The sequence below is a fragment of the Cydia pomonella genome, chromosome 3, assembly GCF_033807575.1.
Source record: "Cydia pomonella isolate Wapato2018A chromosome 3, ilCydPomo1, whole genome shotgun sequence".
NCBI lineage: Eukaryota > Metazoa > Arthropoda > Insecta > Lepidoptera > Tortricidae > Cydia > Cydia pomonella.
This window is the reverse complement of record NC_084705.1, coordinates 19,682,434-19,698,694: the sequence shown is the minus strand read 5'-3', so window position 1 is coordinate 19,698,694 and position 16,261 is coordinate 19,682,434. Positions and strand designations below refer to the sequence as shown.

Sequence of the window (16,261 nt, the reverse complement as noted above, 5' to 3'; positions counted from 1 at the left end):
GCCAGACTTGCAGGCGAACAAAATGTACAGATCTCAAATAAAATTGAAAAAGTTCTAAATCGTGTTTTTATTGCTACTTGACCCTGGAAATATGTATACAAATTAAGTTGTAATGCTACGTTTGCGTTATGTATGCACTAAATATGTGTTGTAGTCAAAGGTCCCACTTTGCTCGCTTACCATAAGGACCAGATTTGCTTGTGTCTTTATACGAATAACCTGTTAAAGCATCCTTATGGCAAGCGACAAAGTGGAACTTTTTGCTTAGAAACCACACATATGACATTGAAATAGAAGGTGCAATCGATTGGTCTCATAGAGATGATTGAATTGTCGCCTTATGTCTATTTAACCCTTTGAATGCCAAGATCCCTTAAAGACGTCGTAAGAAATCATGCCCGTGGCGCCAAGAACGCTTTTAAGTCCTATAGCGTCGTTTGTCAAAGTAACCCTCAACGTTTCCAGTACGGTTTATGTTTGCCAGCTTTTGCCAGAGATATTGGCGTGAGCATGACGTTCTTGAGTTTGACAGATGGCGTTCAAAAGGTTAAAGGTCATTAAGTTTGTGATTTAAATTAAAAAGACTGAAAATTTAAATAAAAAGCTTTCTAAAATTATTTTTTCTTTTATTTTTAAAATTATTTCCCTTAATTTTAAATATATAAGTATTAACTGTAGATTGAGAATTACTCGTAAATATCTTTATATAAATATTAAACATTTTTACTAACTAGGTACTACTAGTGCTATTCCAATCCGGCTGCTTTGAGACTATCTTATCAAGTGTCACGGGTGATAATACCACAGGTGTAGTAACACGAAGACGGATCAATAGGTGGTACCTACTGTTGTCTTATCATTATCACTTGCGAATAGGATAGCTTGATGGTTTGTAACTTTACAAAAACGGCAACCTTACTTCAACATGAAAGAGTGTTCTTCGTTTGTATCAGACGTTCTCGGTCGTGATGCGTATGTTGGTGCAAACACCAATCATAATAAATTACAAACAAAAATAGAAAAAATACTTAGGTACATAAGTACGTATATATAGTTAATATTCTAATTTAGGAGGGTCGGTCTTAAAGTGTTCAGCTATTTTTTTAAGTGACTTTAAAATTATTATCTAATTATGAGGGATCTTTCAGTCTTACCGAAGCGTTCTCAAATCAACTAGTCCATGCTTCATGAACAACGATTATGACGATCGGTTTAACTTAAATTTCTAACCATTAAGATTCCAAATTCGTTTAATTGAAAACAAATCCAAATTTACCGTTTTTTTTATAAACTCTTGCTCCATTAAAATCGAGTAAAATGACTACTGCGAATAAATTGTCGTAAGATTTTCCTTGAGAATGATAGATTCTGAAAAATCCCACACAATAGTATAAATAATATTCAGATCGCATTGCTCTGGCTCTGGGCAAAACCTGTAGACCGGTCCTCCTATAACTTACTACATTAAGATAACCAGTATAAAACTTGAGCAACTTCGTCAACAACGTTCACAATTCAAATTCGTTTAATTTTCGCCACACACGAAAAGTTGCTATCCCTTTCGCCACCAATTGCAACTGCATACGTAGTTGTAAGAGTACGACCTGGCTTGCATGGCGTGGCGGTGCCACATCGCTGTTATTTCCTTGGCGGCGAAAAGGTTAAATACTATAATTTAACTACTCTTTGTGTGGTAACTTAATTTGAACATAATATATAGAGCAATAGGTACAATGTAGCTGACATTAGCTGTCAAAGTCATAGCAGGAACTTGCTTGCTTCTACAATCAATGAATCTTTGGCATCTTGCATTTGCTGCTGTTCGCTTGCAGGCAAAGGCGATGAAGTTATATTATTACCTTTTTAAATCATTTTAGAAGGCGAGGTATTCCTAATTACTCGTATCGGCAAGCTCTCCGTGTTAAAATGCTAGACATGACGGCCTAAACTCCTGGTACTCGCAGATGTTGAATCCATAGTAAGAGATATTTGGCAAACTAGAAAGCATAGTTATTCCGTATGGATATCGAGCTGTCGATGTTGAAGTAATCGGGCACGGCGTCGAGTAATTGTTGGTACTCGCGCGTGAACAGCTCGGGGTGCTGCTTCTTGTGCGCGTGCTGCGCGATGTCCAGCAGCACCTGCGACTGCTGGGCCACTGGCACCTGTCAAACACACAAATTACAATTTTGTACAATCGCCACCCGGGGGCCTATTTCACCACGCTGAAATTTCACACCTGGCACTGACATTTTCCTCCCTATTTCTCATACTATCCATAAATCGGATTATGATTTTGAACACTAACTACTGATAAAAAAAAGCGACAATAAACCAAAGCAATAAGCAAATATAAAATAAGGGAGTTTAGATTATTCGAGAACAACGGTGTTTCCGCAGTTCAATGAAGAAACCCAAATTGGCAACTTGCCTCCAAAGTGATCCAGAAATACTGCGTGTCGAACGGATGTTGGTAAGTGGCGGAGGCCTGCACGATGGTGTAGGCGGGGCGGTCGTTCTGCACGAAGGACGGGTCGGTGGGCGCGGCGAACGACCACGCCGCCAGGCGGCCCGAGCGCGGCCACAGGGTCAACGTGTTGTGGGCCGGCCCTAAAACATATCTTTACAGTACATATGGTGCTACTTTACCGCACTAGTGCGAAAATTAGCATATTACGTTACTGTGTCGAATATTTAAAGGGCCATATGTACTGTAAAACGTTGTACGATACATGTCCGAATAGGTAATTTGCAACTCGTGTCGATTTAAAACTCCCTTCGGTCGTGTTTTAATATATGGCCACTCGTTTCGAATTTCCTATTTTTCGCACTTGTATCGTAATGTACTATTATATGTTCTGCGAGCTTCCTCCAATGGGTGAGAGGAAATGACGTAGGTATGCTGTCTTAAAGCGGGTTGAGGTCTTCACTATAATAATGAGATCAATAAATTGACAGTCTGAGATTTTATAAACTAGCGCCCACAAACGGTAGAGTCAGACCAAGATAAGTTGGCAGCGATTTCGACATCCCGGGACGTGCAAGCGTCATTTTAAACGTCAAACTTCTATGAAATTATGACGTTTACTTAACACATGCCCAGGCTGGGCTATCTTACTCTATCTTAATTACGAACGAATTTTAATTAGTACCTAACTCCATAACATAAATGCAGAGTTATTATGAACCTTACGCGTAGGAGGTAAGTTCAGAACGGAATGGATTGTCCACCATTAAAGTGTTCAGACGTAGCGGGCGCCGTCGGTAAACCTTGCGTCTAGCGCGCTTAAGATAAGGTTCTATATCGTATGATCATGGTGACTCACCGTCAAAAGCGAAGTGAAGCGTGCAGTTGGTTCCTGAGCACACCTTGCTTTCGAGCCATAAGCTAGGCATCGTGGAAAACGCCGTGGGCGGTGGCATTTCGATGAACAGGGCTTCCGCGCTGGAAATAAGGATTAAAGTTGAATGGCTTACTAGACTCATTGCTTCGATTGGAACGTAAGATCAATATAAAACATTTAACAATTAGATAAAATGTAGTACCTGTAACGACTTTATAATACATAGATATTATTACCCAGTTTCAGAATTCAGATTAACATTTACTTGCCCTTGGACTAGAAAATATGACACGAAAGATTTTATTTTATTTATTTATGTACTTACAAACTGCTTTCTTCAGTCTGCAGTGTCTTATTCGGCATACTACTTTAGCGGGGTAACTCATAACGAAAGCTAATTCTTATTAGAAACTTCGGCACCACACTGATATAGCACAGTACACAATCTAACGATTAATTTGTCAAATATACGAATAAATATATAGCATACATACTAGGAATTGGGCAACCTGGTCCTGAACATCGGCAGGTTGCAGAAAATGTATTGCGCGCAGTCCTCCGTTAAGTCAGCTTTCACTGTCAAGAGTAAAAACTCATTAAATGAAGTATAGTACAGTCCAATATGCACTACTCAAGTGCATTTATATGTGTGTGTGTGCATAAATAATCTAATTCTGGATTTTCGGAAAAATAAATAAAGAGCGTCAAATACGTAGGTATTTAATTTAGGTATATGAATAAACTTACTTGTACGTGTTGCAATAGGTACTTAACTGTATAAAGACTGGAATAAATTATGTATATTTTTAATAACAAGATATATAATGTGCCAGTCTTATATCTATAACAGTTATTTATGAGAAGAAAGCTATCAGTTTAACTGGTTCTGTAAAATGGGCAATGGGTTTGTAGAAAAACTGACACTTTTATTTCATCACTATCACGTCGATTACCGCGTCCATTATACACTAGCAGCCATTAGAGTGGCTTTTTTCACACCTATAAGCTGAACCAGCACAAATGAACATAAATAGGTACACAGATTTATAATTGTGTACCTGTGTAATTAAGGCCGGAGTCCTCCAGGGCCCTCCGCACCCGGTCGATGGTGTAGAGGTCAATCTTGGTGACGGTAACGCCAGAAATGCTGGTCGGGGGGGTCACCGTGTGATTTATTATTTCTGTGTGCTGAAAGTGGAAAACGGCGAGATGAGAAAACTTAATATCAATATAAATTTTACTTAATTAAATAGGTCAGTACATTAGATATGTTTTGCAACAGACAAATATAAAACAAAGAATAGCCTATCAAATATACTTTTTTATATTTCCATAGACAATGTTAGACGGGAAAAAATTACTTTCTTTTTCAATTTACTTATTAAAAAATTGATTTAAACTTATAAATATCGGCGTGGGCTAAAGGCGATTTACGAATATATTATAAAACATTTTCATATCATACAATTTTTAAATCAATTTTTTAATAAGGGCTGGTTTGAATCCAGCAAGCTGTACTCGCACCCTTTCCATTACTTACACAAATTGTTGCACGTTGTTGAGATTAATACTTACCTACTCTTTGTACTTGAGACGGACTACTTACCTACCTAACATTTATACCTATGAACTGCTGTAAAAAGTAATGAAAAATGAAAATGTTTTATTTGTTAATGATACAGGGTTCAATTGTAAAGGTTGGAGTCTTCTAGTAAGTATAAAATACCTGTGACAGAAGACCCCGCTCTTCCATAACAACACGTGTAGAATTGAATTAACAAATAGTATAAACAACAAGCAGTTTTGCTGAGTAAAAAGAACAAATATAACAATCTTGATATTTATAATATCAATACATTTAATCTTAATTTTACTAATACATTTAACTTTGAGTAAATTGTAATCTAATGTGATACAAATTTCCTAAACTGTGTGTGTGTGTGCGTGTGTGTGCGTGTGCGTGCGTGTGTGTGTGCGTGTGCGTGTGTGTGTGTGTGTGTATGTGTGTGTGTGTATATGTTATGTATGTATATGCTAGTTGGCCTATTCTCTATTTGTTGTGTATATTATAATATGAGAGTCTCCACTTCATCATAGCTTTGTAATTTTAACCATTCTGTCACAACTTTTTTACATTTAAATAACTGCAAAGGATAGATATCAATTTTATTATTAATTTTATTATACAGATGAGCTGAGACTCTACTATACTGAATCTTGGCAAATCGTGACTTAGTCGGGGGTATCGGTGCAACATTTTGCTTACGTCTCCCTATAGTTATGAGATTGGTTTGGATTGGATATGGTAAGGACTTATGTAATTTTAAAATTGATTGCAAGACAAATAGCTTTCTAATTGAAAGTAGTTCGGAAAATTTGTAAAGCTCTTCAGTTGGATATCTATAAGGTTTAAAATACATTAACTTAATTAAACTTCTCTGTCCTCTCTCTACTTCGAGGAATTTCGTTTTGGCTGCCCCACCCCAAACCGTAATACAGTAGCACATTACAGATTGGGCTAGAGCAGTATAAAGTTGATTAAGTAATGGCTTTGAAGCTACATGTCGAAGAGTTTTAAAAATCCAGTTAAGTTTCCTAATCCTATTATTTACGTATTCAATATGTGAGTACCATGGAAGGCGTTGGTCAATTAGAATGCCAAGGTATTTAGTAGAGCTAACTTTTTCTATTTGCGTGCAATTACAATCGTTGGTGTTAATAAGATCACACGTATGTATTTTTAGAGTGTGATTATCAGATGGCTGAGTAATTATGGTTTTTGTAAAACAGGTATAAGTTGTTTTAGGTGTGTTTAGCGTTAAGAGATTACATTTTAGCCAATTACTTATTTTGCTTAAACCAATTTCGGCGCTATTGTAGACTCTATCCCAAGACTTCCCGTTAAACACTACAACCGTGTCATCTGCATATGAAAACACTTGTCCATCTTTTACAAGCAGGTTGGTCAGATCATTTATGTAAATCAAGAATAACGTCGGCCCCAGTACACTGCCTTGAGGAACACCATAGGATATGTCTGAGTCGTGGCTTACATAATCCTCAATTTTAACACGCTGTTGCCGATTTTGCAGGTAATCACTCATCAGATCCAAAGGTTTACCTCTAATTCCAATCAGCTCTAATTTGTGCACAAGAGTGGGAATCGAGACGGTGTCAAAGGCTTTTTTAAGGTCTAAGAAGACTGCCATACAACGGTCGCCTCTATCTACATGCTTAGTTATTACTGAAGTGAGCGCTAGCACTGCATCCTCAGTAGACTTACCCTTTCTGAAGCCAAATTGGGAACTAGATAAAATTTTATATTTATCTAAATATGAAATCAATCTAGTATTAATTAGTTTTTCTAAAATTTTGGAGATTGCAGGGAGAACGGAAATAGGTCTGTAGTTGTTGACGTCATCTCTTTTCCCACTCTTATACACAGGCGTGATTACAGCTTTCTTAAGAGCTGATGGAAAAACTCCATTTATAAAACATTGGTTAGCCAAGTGACTGATTACTGGGACCACGAGATGCCTGGAGAGTTTTAGAAATTCTGTGGGGATATTGTCTAGTCCGGGAGCACTTTTGGTCTTTAGGTTCATAAGTAATTTGTCCACTTCATGAGGATCAGTGCTACTAAGAAAAAATGAGGAAAGGTTGGATTTTATTGGGTGAGCTACACTACTAGGGGAGGAATTTGATTCTGCGATATTGATTTCTCCGGCTAAGTTTCTACCAACATTAGCAAAATAGTTATTTACATAATTAACTGCATTTAAAGGGGTAGATTTACATTTTAATAGTTCATTATTATTATTTTTAGCTTTTTTATAGTGAGTAATTGACTTGATTGAGTCCCAAAGTGCTTTGGAGTCTTTCATCGAACTTGCAAGTTTTTCTCTTTCATAATTCCGCTTTATTTTTTTAATAAGATTATTGCAATAGTTACGGTATCTAGTAAACGTAGTCTTCAAGATTATATTTAGTGGGTCAGAACGAAGTTTAAGTTGCATTTTATTTCTATTGTGGATACAGCGCAAGATTCCAGGAGTAATCCATGGTTTTATTATTCTACGACTTTTAGGTATGAGTTTGATATTTTTACTTGCGTCCAATGAATTTTGAATAGTGTTTGTTAATTGATCAAGGATAAAATTAGGATCATTACTTAATAGCAAAAAGTCTAGATTTTTATTTTGTAAGTTTGCGAGGGCTTTATTATAGTCGTAAGTTGTTAGAATTTTAGGGGTTTTTTCAAAAGCTTTGTAACCCGTTAAACATAGAAAAATGGTATTGTGGTCCGTCACAGTAGTATTAAGAACAGCCACAGAGGCAGTTAGTTTGTCACTTTGTATTTTTAATATAAAATGGTCTAAACAGTTGTTCATACGAGTAGGTAGTGAGTGAGCAGAAAGTAAGCCATAGGTGGAGAGCATAGTTAGATATTGGTGTCTGTTTAAACATTCCTGTGGGGAATCTTGGTGACGGGAAATAAGATTTATGTTGATGTCCCCGGTTATTATTATGTTGTTAAACGATTTAATAATATCTAAATAGTTGCTAAGAGAGTTGATAAAAATATTTGCATTTGTATTTGAAGGTGACCGGTAAATACCTAGTATTATCATGTTATTTATTTTAATGTATATACCAGAAGCTTGTTCAAGCTCTAGTTCGCCTAAAGCCGCCTTTAAATGGTTTTTTACAAACACCACAACTCCGTCGTTCTGATTTAGGTTATTTTTAGTTGATAATGCAGTATAGTTAGGTAAGTAGGGTAATGGTTTCGTGTCGTTTAATCTACATTCCGTTAATATAATTACATCGGTTTTAAACTCTAGCTCTGAAAGTGTAATAATAAAATTATCGAAGTTGCAGTAAATACTCCTAATGTTCTGCGATATTATAGTAAAACTGTTATCGAAAATTGTGATGTGTTTGTTTAAGTCTTGAATGTCACATTGAACTGACGTCGATATTTCAGAAGTATCTAAGTCACTTATTGTTGTAAGTATATTATTCATATTAAGTTGAAATTGTGAACAAGGGGTTTTAAAAGAGTCATAATGTTACTTACCTTATAGATGGTAGTAGAATGTGCAAAGACAAAAGTTTTATTATGTAGAATGTAGAGCGGTTTTATGTTGGTGTGTGTTTTAGGTGAATATCGTGTAAGTAAAGCAACCGACTGATTGTTTGGTAGAGTTTTTAAAGTGAGAATGAATAGCAAATTTGTACTAGGAACCCATAGATGACAGATGGGTGTAGTAAGCTTGATTTGTAATGATGCTATTACCAGAGAGAAATTAAATTTAAAGATTCTGTGTGTGTGAAGAGTGTAAAGTGTATTAGAAATACTAATAATATTTAAAGCTAGTCTTAATACTAAGTGATACGAGCGTAAGTTAGTACCAGGATAACATGCAAGTGTATAGGCGAGAAACATGAATACAAGTAAGTATGATAGTCACATATTCTGGGTCGCGCTTTCGTCTAGCTCAAGGGCTGGGGTATCCTTGACGGTTGATTGGTCGGTCTGGGTTCTGGTGGTAGGGGGTCTATTGATATTAAATAAACAAGCCTGCGGGTCCTCCTTGCTTAGTCTTTCGACTTGTTCTTCATTGTTTACGAGTATGATCTGAGAGTGGTCATCTTTGCGTAGGTAAACTCTGCCATAGTTTGTCCAACAATATTTGTAAAGGTTTCTTTTCTTTAGCTCCCTGGCAAGGAAATATAGTCTTGACGCCTTTGCAGTCAGTTGCTCAGCAACAAAAACCGGAGGGTTCCCTGGAGCTTGTAGTCTTAGATGCGAGGCACGTAGACTGCCCTTTTGCTTAATATTGTGTGCTTTGCACATTTTGAGGAAATCGTTTTTTATCAGATTGGATGATAATTCGATGATAATTGGCGTGTTGATTGTTCCTCCTTGTTTCGGGCGTACTCTATAAATATCTTTGATGTCCGTTTTGGTAATTGGACTCAAGATCGTTTTTGAAAGTTCAATAGTCATGTTCAGTAAGTCTTCTTTGGTCTCCTTTGGTGTTTTTGGGACATTTCTTAGTTCTAGGTTGGTTTTGCGGGATTCTCGCTGGATGTCCTCGAGTTTGCATTCAAGGTCTTGTATGTGTGTCCTGTACTCGGTAATTTGGCACTCAAGGTTGTCTATTTTATTTTTAAAATCTTCATATTTTGCGGACAGAAATGTCACGGAGTCCTCTATTTTCTTGTTTGTTTCTTTGATTTCTCGTAAAGTTTCGTTGTTTTTTCTGATTTCACTGAGCTGCTCGCCCAACAAGGTCTTAATCATTTTTTTCATTTCTTCTTTGAATGCGGCTAAGTCTGTTGCTATGTCATCCCCATGCTTTCTTTTTGCCCTTGCTGTGATGTAAGTATTTGGCGGTGTAGTATTATTTTCATCTCTATTTAATAAATCATCATCTGACGCTGCCCGCTTTTCGTCTAAGTGGCTCATGGTTACTAGGGCGACAGAGAATAGCGGAGGTCAATAACCAGTAACTTGCCCGATAAATAAATAAATAAATAAACGTATTTGTATTTGCAAAAAGAAATTAAATATTTTCCCGACAAATATTGCCTATGGAAATATAGTTTTAAAAAGTATATGTGGTAGGCCACCTCTTTGGGTTATATTTGTTTATTGCAAAACTTATCTAGCGACCTATGTAGAAATTTCCAACTAAGTAATTCTATCCTATAAGTAGATGGCCTTGGAGGACCGTGGCAAGAATGTCAGAATTTTGGAGAACAGTTAGCGAGATGGACCGAAGACATCGCCAGTGGTTAGGAAGAACTGGAGACAAAATGCCAAAATTGCTTAGGTTAACCCAACCTTAGGTCACTGATAACAGTGATAACCCAAAAGTGAGTAAAAAAAATACAAGGCCGCCGGTAATCGAGGCTGCATTTGAATCAGCATCTCCAGCTTTCACTGTGGCGTCATAGTCTGTAGAATGTAGCCCCTAGAGGCATCGTCTGCATTTCTCCACTACATGCAATGTAATATGCAACAGAGTACATGCACAGTTAGGTATCTAGATATTAAGGGAAGGTACTCACAAACCAGTAATGCCGCTGCAGCCCGGTGCCCGCGGCGTCGTAGGGCGCCAAGGGCAGGAACATGAAGACGAGCGACGCTAGGCCCGCCAGCGCCGTTGGCAGCCACAGGCGCTTCCGGGAGAACAGGAGCTCGATGCCCGACTGTAATCAATGTGATATGTTTAGGGGAGAATATATGATAATGGATAATTGGTAGCAGATAATAGTAATCTACGTCACAATCTAAATAATTTAACCCTTTTATCTACACACATATAATAAACCCTCTATGATGCCTTCAAAATCATTCTTCATTCGGTTGCATGGTCGCATTATTATTGCCTTTCACGTTCTCACAAATATGTAAGTGCGAAAGTGACACAAGATATAACGGGCAATAAAAACGAGACCATGCTACCGCCGCTGGAGTTGAAACACACATTGGATCTTACATAATCAAAGAATATTTGCAATACGAGTGTTACTACGAAAGTTTTTAGCTGCTCCGGCTCGACTCATGCGATTACAATATTATGCGAAAGATATTTTAATGCTAATTGTGTCCATTTTTTTAAAGTTTTATATTGAGTTAGAAATCACTAAGTAAAAAACCGGCCAAGAGCATATCGGGCCATGCTCAATGTAGGGTTCCGTAGTTACCCTTCCGTCACAATAGGCTAAACTGGAGCTATTAGTATAGTATATTGTTAACCAATAATAATTAAAGTAATAGACGTATGGCCATATTTTTTTCCTTAGGATTTACTTGCAATCGGATACTTTACATGTCTAAAGATGAAATATGCCTTAGCGAAAAACGTTTAGAAAGTTACATATATATATAGATGACAAAACACATATTTTAGCAAACTGCAGTAATTTTATAATGATTTTGTTCATTAAAGTATGAAAAAGAAAAGTATAGTAATAAGTGGACTTATTAATAATAGGTCCTAGACATAATGCATTGTACATGAGTGCAATAATCAAAAATGAAAATGCATATAAAATTTGCGAGATTGCCTCTTACTTTTTATTTTTTTATTGTTTTGTTCCAAAACTGCCAATAATCAACGGCATTATATTTAATTTTATATGTTAAAGCACATTTTTTTAATATCTGAAATTACTACTTTTGATGGAATTATTGAAACCTTTTAAGTCATAGTTATGTTTACTCAACCAACATGATTTATACGTAAAAAAATGGTCGAGATTCGCAATTAGCAGCACCTAAAAAAATCTTAGATATTTTTTAAACTAATAATGTTTATTAAATGATACCACACATAATGGAGTCTCAATTACTGATCATAGTGGTCATCCTGGCTGAAGTTTAGGTTTCGGCACGTAAAGTAAAAAATAAAATTTAAAAAACTATGCGTTTTCTAAAAATGAATTGACGTCAACTCTATAAGTGCTGAAATATCCCTCACAATGGTACAAATAATATTGTAATCGCATGAGTAGCTGGAGCAGCTAACAACTTTCGTGGCAATCCTTGTAAACTAAGCAAAGCTTATAATATATGGATATTAGGCGACTAAAATAGGTGCATTGCTTAGAAATAAAGGAAAAGTGGAGAAAATCGTGGTTGGTATAGGTACATATTTTCATTGATAGATCCAGGAACAAATATTCGTGTATTTTAGTTACCTGGATGCAAGCCCGGCCTCCAGCTTCGCAAGTAAGGACTAGCATAAATTAGTATTATGTTTTGGTAAGCTATAACGCTCGTTGCTTTTGTGGTTGTAAATATCTACTTTATGAAGATTTCATTCGTTTATAAAAACAACGTTTAGAATTAGAACATGAGAGGCAAAAAAAAAGTATGCAAGGAATTAGCCTCCATGAACAAAATTAAACAAATGCAGAAAAACTATGTATATCAAAAATATAAACAAATTTAAATACATCAGATCAACAAAAATATATTTGCGCCCAACGTGGGGCTCGAACCCACGACCCTGAGATTAAGAGTCTCATGCTCTACCGACTGAGCTAGCCGGGCTGTGGTCGCTACGTCGAAATTGACTTCCTAATATTTTTGTTCATTTCTAAGTATGTTTCAGTTATAAATAAATATAAATATACTCATGGTAACGAGTTCAAACTTAGAGTAATTAACCAACTGGAGAAGTCTTCTATGTAATTTTTTGTTCAAAACAGTCTGCCGATTTTTGAGAGGCACGTCAAATGTATGGCTATGTCAGATAAACGTCAGTCCATACAATAAGTACGATGTGAGTATGACCATTGGCCGAGGTGTTCGACGGAGGGGTCAGCTCTTAAAGGCGACTCCGGTTGGTTATACTTATAAGAGCATACAAAACATCAGAAAAGTGTGCTATTTTTGTCATTTTAAAGGCTGTAAATGTGCATGGCGTCTTTATCAATGAATTCATTCATAATTTCTCCATGCAATTTCGCAGCTCACTGCATGTACCTCCCTAACTGCTAAAATGAATATCAATAGCGGCGATTAGCTTAAAAAATTATCATGTCAAAGAAAATAACCATTTACAGTACATATGGGGCTACTTTATAGCACTAGTGCGAGAAGTAGCATATTACGTTACTGTGTCGAACATTTAAAGGGCCATATGTACTGTAAAACGTTGTACGATACATGTGCGAATAGGTAATTCGCAACTCGTGTCGATTTAAAACACTCCCTTCGGTCGTGTTTTAATTTATCGCCACTCGTTTCGAATTTCCTATTTTTCGCACTTGTATCGTAATGTACTATTATATACATATATAATAAAATTATTTTCTTACACGTGTTTTAAGGCTCCTCCTCTCGCAAAATACCGTAAAACTAAGTTACTCTGAACCATTTTTAGGGTTCCGTAGCCAAATGGCAAAAAACGGAACCCTTATAGATTCGTCATGTCCGTCTGTCTGTCCGATTATGTCACAGCCACTTTTTTTAATATTAAATATGGCACTTTCTGAGCAGAAAACAATATACATATAACAATCTACAAGATATAAGCAATGACATGGTTTTTCTGAAAATCTATTTTAATTTAAATAAGTGAAGAAAAAAAATCTTGAAGCCATCTCTATTTCTTTCAGTTGTAACCTTATTACTACTACAACTTTTCTCGAAAATATATGAAACTTAATAATCTTTCTCACAAAACACTTTAAAATGATTTGGTTTTCTTTATTTATGCAAATTCATAAACCTGTGCCTCAATTTCTAAAAAAATAAGCCTTAATCCCGCCTTAGTTCCTACCACTACCCCGATCTCGTCCGTATAGTCAGTGCGGAGCAAGTTGTGTTGCTAGACGGACCTGTGCTGCATTGCGCGCGCGAGCAAGCGAAATTCAATTAACGAAACGCATAGTTTTGCCTGCTCGATCTTTTGCAGCGGGTGGGGCGGTGAGGGGTATAAGTTCCGCTCAAACACGCGAGGCCGTTTGCGTGGGGTGCAGCCTTAAGTACATTTAATAACCTATAAATTAGCAAATTAGGTTTTAAAATTTATTGAAATTACTTAATATGTGTCAGGATTTCATGTTATCTGGCTCGACTTAGAGAAAAAAAAAAAAACAATTTTTGAAAATGTGTAGAGGCACCCCTTTCACCCCCGGTAAAGTCACACCCCGCGTTTCACATCTTTCATTTATATTGTAAATAAATACACACGCAAGGTGTACTCTTTTATTTTAAAATCTACGAGTACGTCATTTAGGATCTACGTAAATTCTTATTTTTTTTAAAGTGAAAACTTCTTCAGGCGCGTCGGCCATTTTTTGAGATGGGAAAAAACCATTGAACTCGTGATGCTGTTACCGTTACCGTAACCGACACATCTGAGTATAAGTATCTACATAATTATATTGTGTACGTACGTACATAGATATGCATGTTGGCATATTTCCTGACGATTCAAAAAAGTTTTCACTTCTGTCGGCACTCCCGGAGTGCCACTTTTTTTTTCTCTCAGAAACTATAGTCTGTCAGTAGCAATGTACAGCAAAGTGAAGTAGGGCACTAGGGCAACACTCAAAAAGCACTATTGAGTTGGTATCGCGCTAAGAAAAGCAGCAATGTACATCGACCCAAAACATGTTATTATCATAACTAGGCATCGGAATTTTTATCGCATGGTCAAATAGCGAGCTATGGAGTCGACATTAGCAATAAAATTCAACTCCTAAAAATACTCATACTCATTTACTTCACTTATTAAATAGATGAATGAATATGAGTAAGAATATGAGTTGAATTTTATTGCTAATGTCGACTCCATAGCTCGCTATTAGTCTTACCATGCGATAAAAACTCCGATGCCTAATCATAACCTCAAATTTTACAAATATTTACGATCAACGAGCGTGATCATATATTGTAGGCACCTTGACTTTGCTTAAGTTCATGCACAAGCCTATTTAATATATAGGTATTTAATGGTGACAGCAGAAATTTATCTTGAAATAGCAACGATTCATAATGTAAACAAACATGATGGCTGTCATTCACTATCCACATTCCACAGATTTTTTTTTTATACCACGACGGTGGCAAACAATCATACGGCCCGCCTGATGGTAAGCAGTCACCGCAGCCTATGGACGCCTGCAACTCCAGAGGTGTTACATGCGCGTTGCCGACCCTTTAAAAACCTGTACACTCCTTTTTGAAGAACCCCATACTGTAGACCCTCGGGAAAACCTCGGAAGGGAGCTCATTCCACAGCCGGAGCGTCCGCGGGAGGAAATTCCTCTTGAACCGCACAGTACGCGACCATTTAGGTTCTAAGGTGTGAGGATGAACTCCCTGCCGACGGCGAGCGGTGCGGTGATAGAAAGTGGCCGTTGGCATCATGTCAAACAATTCCTCAGAACACAGCCCATTGTACAAGCGGTAGAACTCACACAAGGAGGCAAAGTCTCTCCTTAGACTTAAAGGTTCAATACCGCTTGTGAGTTTGGGATCGTCAACGATTCGCACAGATAAAACACAGATGACACGCGATTTTAGATTTATTCAAAAACAGTGTTGCTAACCCGCGATTTTTAAATTTGCCGCCTTTTGCTACTGACAAGTTTTGCTTGTCCAAATATATGTATGCTGGAACCGCTGATAAAGACCATAAAATGATAGCAACTTGAATTTTTTTGTGAAGTCAGCTCAGAAGTCAGAAGCGAACTCAACATCAATTGACAAAACGAAACTCAAGTAGTAACGAAACTAAGTACCACCGCGCTAGTGACGAGTGCTGCCAGTCCAAGATTAAGCAGCCCCACAAAGAAGTCAGGGGTGTTGCTGGCGCTGCGGCCCATCACGGGCAGCATCAGCGAGTTCATGCGCAGGCACATCGTGAACAAGAACATCAGCACCGGAACGGATACCAGCATTTCCACGAACAGCTGCTGCCATGCTGCAACAAACAATGCAATGGATACTAACTTTCGCGAGAAGATAAGTTAAATAAAAATCATGTCATATCATTTAGGACGGTACATCCTGAACAGGGAACGTACAATAAAGGACACTCAAGATACTACTTACAGTTGTTGAGGAGAAAAATATTTTTACACAATCTGATAGATATTATATTAATTCATATAATATTTTCTATCGATAATTATCAGCCAGAAAATGTAGACTACGTTTTTATGGAAAGGCTGTTTAGCGCGGTTTTCCACTTTGGGCTTAAACTTATTTAATAGGCAAATATGACACTTACCCGGTATCCTTAGATACCGCGCCAGCCACCATCACGGAGAAGACAGACATGAGGAACAGCGGCACCGAGAACACGTAGCGCATGGTCTTCAGCGCGGGGATGCATGTCATGATCAGGAGAATCACGTACGGTGAGAATGAAGCGTGTCGCCGC

At 37.2% G+C, this 16,261-nt stretch overlaps 1 protein-coding gene and 1 non-coding gene across 7 annotated transcripts in view; both read right to left on the bottom strand.

The window, feature by feature from the left end:
* Positions 1–52: 52 nt before the first annotated feature.
* The window catches only part of LOC133516239 (endoplasmic reticulum metallopeptidase 1-like), a 36,858-nt gene continuing 20,649 nt past the window's right edge, over positions 53–16,261 (bottom strand). For all 6 annotated transcript variants that reach the window (XM_061849063.1, XM_061849065.1, XM_061849068.1 and 3 more), the window contains 7 exons: positions 15,618–15,799; positions 10,425–10,565; positions 4,403–4,532; positions 3,839–3,920; positions 3,327–3,445; positions 2,432–2,610; positions 53–2,165 (listed from right to left, as the gene is read on the bottom strand). In XM_061849063.1, coding sequence (XP_061705047.1) covers positions 1,998–2,165; positions 2,432–2,610; positions 3,327–3,445; positions 3,839–3,920; positions 4,403–4,532; positions 10,425–10,565; positions 15,618–15,799 — 1,001 coding nt within the window. In that variant the 3' untranslated portion in view covers positions 53–1,997. The remainder of the gene's footprint in view (positions 2,166–2,431; positions 2,611–3,326; positions 3,446–3,838; positions 3,921–4,402; positions 4,533–10,424; positions 10,566–15,617; positions 15,800–16,261) is intronic.
* Trnak-cuu (transfer RNA lysine (anticodon CUU)) lies at positions 12,342–12,414 on the bottom strand. Its single transcript has one exon. It is a non-coding gene; the product is annotated as a tRNA-Lys (tRNA).